The sequence below is a fragment of the Oncorhynchus tshawytscha genome, linkage group LG29 (genome assembly GCF_018296145.1).
Source record: "Oncorhynchus tshawytscha isolate Ot180627B linkage group LG29, Otsh_v2.0, whole genome shotgun sequence".
Lineage (NCBI taxonomy): Eukaryota > Metazoa > Chordata > Actinopteri > Salmoniformes > Salmonidae > Oncorhynchus > Oncorhynchus tshawytscha.
Genome location: NC_056457.1, coordinates 17,038,539 through 17,050,159, shown reverse-complemented (window position 1 = coordinate 17,050,159; position 11,621 = coordinate 17,038,539). Strand labels below are relative to the sequence as shown.

Here is an 11,621-nt window from a genome sequence, read left to right as displayed (position 1 = left end):
CTTCTGGCCAAGTGTCAGCCTCCTGGCAGAGGCAACCAGGTTTTTGGCTAAAATGTCCAAGTACTTGATAAAAATAATGATGCCGTTGACCTTAACAAGAGCCCCAGGACCTGTGGAAGCAAAATGATCCTATAACATCAACGATCCACCACCAAATTTGACACAGTCTTCCGTTTTTCGGTGCCCAACCCACCACTGGTGTGCATGGTCAAAGAGCTCTATCTTCATATCATCTGACCATAGCACCGCCTGGAGTTTGATAAATGACATCGGCACTTGGATTGGAACCAATTTGAGCAAATGTATTAGTAGGAAATAATATAATTTACCCTTTTTTTTTGTATACAATATACTGTATCTCAGTATTTGTATTATTCATTTTAGACAGCATTTTTGTTATCTTTATCAAGGCTGTCAATCATTTTGGACCAGACCTCTATGAGGGCAGAGTTGGATAAAGCAGTGGTCCAGGAAGAGCAACTGTGAGGAGTCAGATTTCAGTGTTTGAGGACCGGTTCAGTCTTGGAAGACTAAAGCAGCCTTTGTTTCATTTGCAAATGCGGGCAGTCCAAGTGAGGGGGAGAGCAAGATCTTTTTAAGAGGGAGTGAGTGAGGGATAGAGCGGGCTCCAACTCTTACCACTATCACATTGGAACAAGAGGACTTTTGTGTGGACTTAACAAGATCGAAGATGACTTCACGGTAAATTCGCACATATTTTACGCGCATTGAAAGTGTTTTGAAAAACCGAGAATGAACTCAGCTAAATTATTCACTTTTTCCCCTCTATCAGCAGCCTCTCCCTGTGGTCCTTTGGAATACATCTCGCCTTGTGCTACTGCCAACTGTCGACTGCATATCAGCTTCTGGACGGTATGTGACGCTCATCATTTTTTCCCCTGCTCTCTCTCATTTGGATGAACTGGTTTAGTATGGTGAGAAAGTATTAAGCACAACTTTCGCACATATGCATCCATTCATTCATGCATGCATTGCTTAATAGTTAGTTGAAATGACATAGTCTGTGCGAGTTTAGCTAAAGCATTTTGTGATCATGCACACCCTATTCTAAAATGCCTTGGTGCAATCGCCTTTGCGTGAAGTTCCACTTTTTAAGACGCTGGTGCTGTGCAAGTATTATAGCGTTATGAAAGTGAGTGATGGGTCAGTAAATCGTGTCCTTGTCGGTCTTGTGTTGGGATTTACGAATGTTTTTAACTTGACAATACTTTTAAAAAAAATATCAGACTGATGCTTAAAACCTCTTGAGTTCGTTGCGTCTTGTGGGTGTAAATACACAGCGCGTGTCTTTGACAGCATCGACAACCAAGTGTTAAACCAATCAGTCATTATTCTTTGGGTAACGTGTCATTCTAGCAACGCTCGGTCTATCTCATAACTGTATACAGTGCGACACGTTTTTGACGTGGAATCAGAACATGTCCACATACATTTGGAAAGCTGAAGATGTGATGATGTAGCGTATCTCATTTTCTTGTGGCTGGTGTGGCTTGCTGTGCGCTTGCTGTGCGCTCTATCTACGGTGTCTGCGGAGACTTTTCAATGATCTGTCACCGACGGCTCCGTGACTAATGGTAAAAAGTAATACAAGATGTGCGCGACTCTGCAGGTATTGACTGTGCTAGCAATGGACACTGAAAGGAATTGCCACAGATCAAGGACGCAGACAGTAGGTGGCTGTGTCTGGAAGATGAAGAACACAGGCTACCTGCTGTATCAGTAGCCAATCATGTAATTGACTTGGAGCAGTAGATGGAGTTTTGTATCACTTTGAATACATTTCCGCATATAACCATCCAGTAGACCTCACTGGATGTTAGCTAGATAGTTAAGACATTTTACAGGACAGTTGGGACTGGTTATGGGCCCGGGCCAAAGAAAAAGGATACACTTTCAAGGGGAAGGTGTGTATGTGTTTGTGATTTCGTTTATGTGTCTCCAATGACACGTCCCTGACTTGGCTTCAACTTCATTTAAGTGGGGTTAGCGTTAGCGTTAGCCTATATACGGCTCCGTCTGATAATTTACCTGGGTAGTGAGTGACCGGTAATTACTGTCTCTCCTCGTCAATTTAATGGCACGTAGATTGCCATTTTGACAAGCACTGGAGATCATATAATCACCACTATGAGATGACCTCACAAAAAGCACCTTTGTTTTCGCTAGCCCCATAAAATAATGACGGGCTGCCAAGTCATTGTAATGTGGCCCCGGGAGCTTAATTGTTGAGCTCATTCCTTCGGAGTTAGAGTCACTTGGCTCTTACAAGAACAAAAATCTATATGAGCAAGCTGTCTCTAATTTTCTATGGAAAATAACTCTGAAGTATGATGACTTGTGACTGAGGGGAATGTGGAGCTGGGGGAAAACTGGTGATTCTACAGCCCTGACAGTTTCCTCGACTGTATTTCCTGTCAGCTGTTTGTGGATGTGCCATATTCATAAACTGCTCGAAGATGATTCACTTTTTTGGAGAAAAAAATTATTCAGTGTGTTCTGCTTTTGCCAGCGGAGGCCATTAGGGAGAAATATTTCCAGGCATATGTAGGCTATGCAGTAAATACTCTAAAAAACAAAGCCGTCGCCTAGAAACGTCACATCTCATGTATTTGTTGAAATCGAGCTGATATTATCCATTTTGAGGTTTTGTGCTGTGTCCTACCGCTTAGATCAGGGGTGCCAAAATCATTCCATGGAGGGCCTAGTGTCTGTATTTAATATATATATATATATTTGACTAATTAGTGACCCTAATTTATCAATGAGGTACAAGGGAGGAGCGAAAACCCACACACACTCGGCCCTCGGTGGAATGAGTTTGACACATGTGCCTTAGATACTTTTGACCCTTTCTTGATCCATATTGTCAAGTCGAATCAAGTCAAAATAAATTCGTCACATACACCAAATACAACGGGTGTAGACTTTACCATGAAATGTTGCATGAAGAAATATATATATTGTAACAAGAGAGGAATAAAATACACAAGAATGAAACTATGTGTCCTTGTATGCTTTATATCAGTGACAGGGACTAGCCTTAATGGTTTTCTTACCAGCCTAGTCCGGGACAAATACCTGCTTTAAGTGTCCCTCAATGTAATGAGCCCTTACACATACCAGGAGGGTTTACTTTATGAGGTATTGTCAAAGATAATTAAGTTGTTTTTCTTTTGGAAACATCATAAAATTAGTTTGTGGGAATTCACTCATGGTGATTTGTTGCTTTTAATGCCTGGTAATGTGGAATTTATCTGCCGGCAGGCACGATGCACCATTCCAGCCTTTGTGTGCTACCCCCAGTCTAAATGCATGTTCAAGCGTTTCCAAATCAGATAAAGGTTGAAGACTGCTGCCTCTTAAACGTAAATGTGTTAATAATGTCCTAAGGATCAATTCTGCAATAGACTAACTAGAGCGTCAACATTCACCACTTGAAGGTATTATGTGGAATCTTTTCAACATTGGAGCAAGGACTGAAAATTGTTAGATGCTTAGGCCTAAAGCACATGTGGAGACAGTCTACTCATGTTAATGGTTTATTAGTTAGGGAATCTGGAAGCCTTCCACACATTCAGAATATTCCCTTAATGATGTTCATGGGACTGTTGTAAATGAATATGTGAGACACAGAGACAGGCAAAAGGCCTTCAGCTGTTCAAAAGAGGAGCACAGTGATGCATCTCCAAACAGTAATATAATATTGGAGTTTGGCGGAGGCCTTTATCCAAAGCTTGCGTACTTTTTAAATATGGGTTGTCCTGGGAATCCAACCCACTATCCAGGCGTTGCAAGCGCCATGTCTACGAGCTGAGCTACAGAGGACGACAGTGCTGACGTAACTATTTTCCTGTGACCTGGTCTGTAATGTAGCCTACATACTTTGTCTAAGAGATAACCGTTGGAGTAGATAACCATTGGAGTAGATAACCACTGGAGTAGTCATTGGAGGAAAGAAGTAATCCCATGTGTTTCACTAATGCCCCTAATGATGATGATGGCGATGCGGTGGCGTAATTACACTTGTTATGGTTTTCAGTCGCGGCTCCTGCCCTCAGTTGACCCGGGTCTGACAGTAACGTACTGCATAGGCGAGAGCTGGGAATTATTCAACACTGACATGCTTATGCCACATGGGGACCACCAACTGAGGGTCTATTTATGGGAACAGCACAGTATGCTTCCTAAAGAAATGTCAACGTCTGTACTGGGTCTCAGGATACTACACTACACAGACCTACTAGACAGATAAGAGGATACTATATATCACTCTGAAGCATGCCTGTGTGTGTGCTTGTGTGTGTGTGCTTGTGTGTCTGTCTGAATGCTCTTAATTCTGGACCAATCCCATGGAGTTTTGAGCCAGAGAGGGGCTTGCATAGTTTGAGTTTCTCCCCCCAGGGCTGCTCCCATGTCGGGCTAACAGAGAGAGAGAGAGAGAGAGAGGGTGGCCTCCTGCCAGGCTGCTGAGTTTAGCTGTAATGAAGGATGACTGAGTGGCAGCTCTGTCTTGGTTGTGGGGGCAGCAGGCTCAGACGTACAGTAGCAGGGCAGACTGCATCACCCCTCACAGTGGCATGACCAATAATGAATGTCAACAGACTCAACACCTCAGTGAAGAGAACTGCACTGACATGACATGTGTTGCCCTAAAGGGATAGTTGTTCACCGCAAAATCAAAGTTTCATACCTCAAAAGTGGTCCAAAGTGGAGCTGAGTTCCTTTACATTTTTGGGCTGGGATTATATATTTTATTTGATCACAAGGTCATGCAAAGATACAATCATTGATATTTATGCATAAGAACAGCTTCAACAACAAACACAAATATATATAAACAATGTACAATATTAACAGAAATACAGTAGTTAGATGCTAACAGATGTGTGTTCCAAAATGGCTTAGCATACAAGAAATGGAAAATACAAAAACAGGACAGTCACTTATGGCAGAGCATTAGTATCTAAAATACCACAAATAGATAGTGATATTGTTCTTTTTTACTCCATGTGTCCAAATCCCTGCCACCCGCCCTCCCTCTCCATCCACCCTGATGTTCCTCAATGATATTGTGGTTCATGTCATATATATATAAACTCAGTCCAAAAATAAACGTCCTCTCACTGTCAACTGTGTTTGTTTTCAGCAAAGTGTAAATATTTGTATGAACATAACAAGATTCAGCTACTGAGACATAAACTGAACAAGTTCCACAGACATGTGACTAACAGAAATGGAATATGTCCCTGATCAATGGGGGGTCAAAATCAAAAGTAACAGTAACAGTCAGTATCTTGTGTAGCCACCAGCTGCATTAAGTACTGCAGTGCATCTCCTCCTCTTGGACTGCACCAGATTTGCCAGTTCTTGCTGTGAGATGTTACCCTGGTGGCTGGTGGCATTGTCATGCTGGAGGGTCATGTCAGGATGAGCCTGCAGGAAGGGTACCACATGAGGGAGGAGGATGTCTTCCCTGTAACGCACAGCATTGAGATTGCCTGCAATGACAATAAGCTCAGTCCGATGATGCTGTGACACACCGCCCGAGATCATGACGGACCCTCCACCTCCAAATCGATCCTGCTCCAGACTACAGGACTCGGTGTAACGCTCATTCCTTCGACGATAAACACGATTCCGACCATCACCCCTGGTGAGACAAAAGACTCATCAGTGAAGAGCACTTTTTGCCAGTCCTGTCTGTTCCAACGACGGTGGGTTTGTGCCCATAGGTGACTTTGTTGCCGGTGATGGCTGCTGAAGACCTGCTTTACAACAAGCCTACAAGCCCTCAGTTCAACCTATTGCAGACAGTCTGAGCACTGATGGAGGGATTGTGTGTTCCTGGTGTAACTCGGGCAGTTGTTGTTTCCATCCTGTACCTGTCCTGTTTAAACCCTTTACAATGAAGATCTGTGAAGTTATTTGGATTTTTACGAATTATCTTTGAAAGACAGGGTCCTGAAAAAGGGATGTTTCTTTTTTTTATTACTGAGTTTATGTGTCTCTACACACATGGGTACAAATGTAAACTCCGGTACATAATTAATCTGACACGGGTATCGGTTTCAGCAAAATACTGAAAATGTGCTTTCTCATTTGAGATGAACTAGTCCTTTAAAGCCACCGTTCATTGCTGATGAGACGTGGAGTTGTTGCTGGGCTAGCTCATCATAAATCCTTGATTTGTATTAGTGACACTCACGCCCACGTTCCTGTCTAGAAAAAGTAGAGAGGTGATGGTTTTATGTCCTTCCACAGATATGTAATACAAATGGTTTAGGGCCTTGTTTCAGTAAAAGAGACATACAAATGGGGCCCATGCTCCACATGGAAAGCATTTATTTATGTTATATGTAAAACTCTGCTCCCTCTGTCCCTCCCTGATTGAATAACAGACGTTGGCCGCCGTGGCTGTATTTGACTTGACATGCCAAACTGTTTCTTCTCCCAAACTCTCCTAAACTCTGGAAAATATGAAGCAGAGGAGGACGGAGATGGATATTCATCAAGGAAGTGTGTTGCTCTCATGTCCAAACATGAACCATGGAGACAAAAAAAACTGTGTGGTTCAATTTAGTCCTCTCTCCTCTCCCCAAATGGACCTTGTGCCTGTGCACATGTGTGTGGGAGAAATGAACAGACATGCAGGGGAAGGAGAGGAGAAGGTGGGACCTTTATGTAAGCTAATGTAAGCTAACTCGAGTAATGTTGCTAATACGAGCCGGCCCCTTGCACTTGGCGGAGAGGCTCTCCAATCCAGTGTCTTCCAGGCAGACTGTTAGCAAAACACTTGGCTTCCCTTGGGTGTCGGGAAAGGGCACACTGGGTCTGGTCAATGTCTCCTGCAACATGTACTGTAACGCTGACCAGAACCATTCTTAACTCGGCCTCCATTACAAAAGGAAAAAATACTTGTCACACCGTAAGGGTAAACATTCCCCAGTATTCATCAAGTTAAAAGCGCCCTAGCTTTAGTTTTCAGCCAGCGTGCCTATGTATGTTTATAGAATTGTTAGATGTGTATGGATGTGTTTATATAGAAGAGGTTCAAGCACATTCTATTTCTCTAGTTCCTCACTTGATGAGGTAATACTTGTTCTTACTTACCCCCTTAGATGTCCATACCCACTGGGCACACCGTGTCATTTCAACGTGGATATTTGGGTAATATTTGGTTGAGATGTTGATCAATCAGATTACAACCTATATTTACCCACTCAATAAGACAGCCAAAAGTGAGTTGAATTTCCACTGTGTTATCACAATGCTTCCAACCATCTAAAATCACAACCAAATTCCAATGGAAAAACAATGTCTGACTTTTGGTTTAGTTGTCACCCAAATGTTTATCACTGCGCTTTTAAACACTTAAAAGCGCAGCAAGGTTCAAATGGGAATACAATATTTTATTTATTTATACAACAGGTTCATGTTTTATCACTGTGCTTTATCTAATAGCAGAATCAATTAACCTGGATTGCAGATGAGATTACATTAAAAGTACATGGTGCAAGTGATCAATGCCATACGAGATTCTGCAATGATTATTACAGCAATTGTGAAGATCTCTCCAGACCTGCGACGACCTACTATCTTTGACATGCACGCTTTATATGATTTTATTTTTTTATTTTTTTATTTTACCTTTATTTTACTAGGCAAGTCAGTTAAGAACAATTTCTTATTTTCAATGACGGCCTAGGAACAGTGGGTTAACTGCCTGTTCAGGGGCAGAACGACAGATTTGCCCAGCGACAGCCCCGAAACCTGAAGGATTACACGAGAAGAAATGTATAGTTAGTTACAGTAGCCTTGAAATGTGGCCACGTTACATTAGTTTGTAAGATAGCCTTAACTTTAGGCTACTTACTGTATTACAAAAGTCATGTTGAATTGTGTTTGGTTGACAACGCAACCAAATATCAACATTCAAAGGAGATATATCTACTGCTTGGATAGTTACATCTAAGCCACTGGCTTAATCCCATTATTTAACCTTTATTTTTGGTTGAGTTGGAGATGTGAGTCCAACATATCATTTGTTAACTTGTCGACAAGTTAATAGGCTATATTGTATTTCAAAAGTGATATTTCATTTTATTTGGTTGTCAACGCAACCAAATATCAACATTTGGAGGAGATTCAACTTCTGCTTGGATAGTTCCAATCAAACGTTAATGCACTTTAAATCAAGTTTATGATGATTGTAAATAACACAATACAACCACACATGTGGATACAATACATTTAAAAATCACAGTGGATAATATGCAAAAGTTTAGAAACCTATTTCCATGGTGGTCCTCTTGTTAACAAAATACTTTACATTATTCATCAATGAACAAGAAATTAAGATGCAAAACGAATGGAGTTGAGGCTGTTTGGAAAAGTCAGTATGGCTTGAGCAGATGGCGCATCAATGGTACAGTACAGCCAGGGAGAAATGTTGTCTGTCAGACAAGGGCCTGTTGCTTTGTCCGATGTTCCCAGTTCCTCCATAGTAGCCCCTCCTCCATAGTAGCCCCTCCTCCATAGTAGCCCCTCCTCCATAGTAGCCCCTCCTCCATAGGTGGCTGATCCTCCATTGATGGTCAGATGCATTGGCTGCAGTAAAGCGCCAGAAAATCAACCACACATCAGCAGTGGTCAGGAACAGTCCCTCTGCCTCTCTGACATCTCAGACACCGCAGTCTCCACCTTCCAACTGGCAGGTGAAACAAAAAAGCCGGAGATGCCTGCTGCATTATTTAAATGCAAACATTAGCCATCCAGCTAGCTAGCCATGGCAAACAAACATATTTAACATCAAAGTCCTGTAACTTTTTTTTTTAACTAGGCAAGTCAGTTAAGAAGAAATTCTTATATTCAATGACAGGCTAGGAACAGTGGGTTAACTGCCTTGTTCAGTGGCAGAACAACTGATTTTCACCTTGTCAGTTCAGGGATTTGATCGTGCAACCTTTCAGTTACTAGTCCAACACTCTAACCGCTAGGCTACCTGCCGCCCCAAACTTTGACATTGAAGACAACAATATTTATGTGATAAATTGTTTTAAACAAAAAAACACTTAAAATGTTTTGTTTGATTTGATTTAGTCCTATTCTTTAACTTACATTTTTGGTGAAGATGGAGACGTGAATCCAACAATTATCAATTATTAATTTGTAGACAAACTGGAATTTAAACCAGACTAAGTCAGTGGCACATGAAACTGTCCAAGCAGAAGATACATCTCCTTGAAATGTTGACATTTGGTTGCGTTGACAACCAAACACAATTCAACATCACTAAATATCATGACATTTTCAATCAACCAGAGCTTGAAACCCTAGGCCTATTGTATTGTTTATTTTTCTATTTTCAGTTGAATTCTGTGTTGAATTGAAACCATATCTGTTGATGACATCACAAATGCTATATAGGCCTAAATAGCATCATTGATGATGTACAGTGGGGAGAGCAAGTATTTGATACACTGCCGATTTTGCAGGTTTTCCTACTTACAAAGCATGTAGAGGACTGTAATTTTTTATCATAGGTACACTTCAACTGTGAGAGACGGAATCTAAAACAAAAATCCAGAAAATCAAATTGTATGATTTCATGCAAATTAATTACTTAAAAATCATACAATGTGATTTTCTGGATTTTTGTTCTAGATTCCGTCTCTCACAGTTGAAGTGTACCTATGATAAAAATTACAGACCTCTACATGCTTTGTAAGTAGGAAAACCTGCAAAGTCGGCAAGTGTGTCAAATGCTTGTTCTCCCCACTGTATGAGAGGTAAAGTATGGTCACATTTAATTTGCTCTGTTTAACCTACCCTTGGAATGACTTCGATAGCAACAGTGAATCTATTTAGTTTGGAGATCTAAGTGGAGATCTCTCAACAATTATTCACACAATAGCACATTGGTAATACTCACTGAAAAAGCGTAGATAAGCAAGGCTGGGCTTGATTAAAATCCTGGATGGGAGAGCAATGGGTAGCTGTAGATAAATCAATTCTCCCGTAGGAGGTGCTGCCCAGCCTATTGTTTTTTTTCTGACAGTGGATATAACATTGAATATATGCCGTTGTTTTAAAGGTACAAATTCAACATATTTTATACAAGGTGTGTCTATGTTGACATTTGGTTACCAAAATGTTATAATCCTGTGGTTGAAATTTCACCCTCAAAACAACAGTTTACATTAATGATCCAATGAAATGTATTTTCGATGTAGATTCTGTCACAACAACGTTGACAAATTGCATTGACACAACATTGCTCCAGTTTCAACTGTTCTGCCTTATTATTATTCGACCATGCTGGTCATTTATGAACATTTGAACATCTTGGCCATGTTCTGTTATAATCTCCACCCGGCACAGCCAGAAGAGGACTGGCCACCCCACATAGCCTGGTTCCTCTCTAGGTTTCTTCCTAGGTTTTGGCCTTTCTAGGGAGTTTTTCCTAGCCACCGTGCTTCTACACCTGCATTGCTTGCTGTTTGGGGTTTTAGGCTGGGTTTCTGTACAGCACTTTGAGATATCAGCTGATATACGAAGGGCTATATAAATAAATTTGATTTGATTTGATTGATTCAACCAGTTTGTGTCAAGTGGGTGTGTCATGAGACAGCATACTCAAACCAAGACCCCCTTATAGATTGATGTGTTAATACAGGAGAGGTTCAAGCACCTTCTATTTCACCAGTTGCTTACTTCATGATGTAACAATAGCATATATTCGAGTATACATTTCCCCTTAGAAGTGACCCTAAGAAGTCCAAACTATTATGTCATGAGACAGCATCCACTACTAAATCCACAACATTTGTTATGCAGATGACACTGTTCTCCATTCGAGTAGAAGCAGTTGGACTTTTGAAAAATCTCAAATAGCTATTAACATCATTCAACAGAATCTGACCGACTTGAAGCTTGTTCTGAATTCCTCTCAATCAAAAGGCATGTTTTTTTCCCAATATTAAACACTCTGAAGACCATGTAATGACTACCTTGGAAGCACATTCTATAGAGCAAGTCAAAACGTACAAATATCTGGGAGTTTGGCTGGAAGAGAAGTTGAGCTTCATCACCCATGTAGAGAACCTTGTCTGGAAACTCAAGCTGCGTATTGGGTTTTATTACCTGCACAAAATGTGTTTTTCCTTTGCCGCCAGAAAATAGATGTACTTTTCTATCTGTGTGACTATGTGCAAGCTTCAAGCTCTACACTGAAGGCTCTTGACTCTGTGTATCATGCAGCCCTTGGTTTTATCACTAATCAGAGACGTGCTGTCGGATGTACATCAATAGCAACCGGTCAAGCTCAAACACTGGTACATTCTTATTTGTAAGGCCATTTTAGTAAAACTGCCATCTTAAAGCTCAAAATGAAAAAGCATACAAGCTCAGATCTTAATCTTGTTTTATGCTTACAGTTCTGAAAATTATAACCGAGCATTACTCAGCCCCCTGGTCTTGCAATTCCCTCCAAGCCAACCTAAAACTCCTTGACCTGGTGTCCCTGGAGGGGTTCAAAGGGCAAATAGATGAACATGTTGTTGAGACATAGTTTTTTCTAGTTGTCAGCCGATGTCACTAGT

General features: G+C 41.1%; 1 protein-coding gene across 4 annotated transcripts in view; it reads left to right on the top strand.

Annotated features, from left to right (window-relative positions):
* Positions 1-287: 287 nt before the first annotated feature.
* Positions 288-11,621, top strand: part of LOC112227571 (collagen alpha-1(XVIII) chain) — an 82,907-nt gene continuing 71,573 nt past the window's right edge. For 2 of the 4 annotated variants that reach the window (XM_042308919.1, XM_042308916.1), the window contains exons 1-2: positions 290-702; positions 794-873. In XM_042308919.1, coding sequence (XP_042164853.1) covers positions 692-702; positions 794-873 — 91 coding nt within the window. In that variant the 5' untranslated portion in view covers positions 290-691. Of the gene's footprint in view, positions 703-793; positions 874-11,621 lie in introns of all 4 variants that reach the window. The other 2 variants (XM_042308918.1, XM_042308917.1) reach the window with 2 other exon arrangements.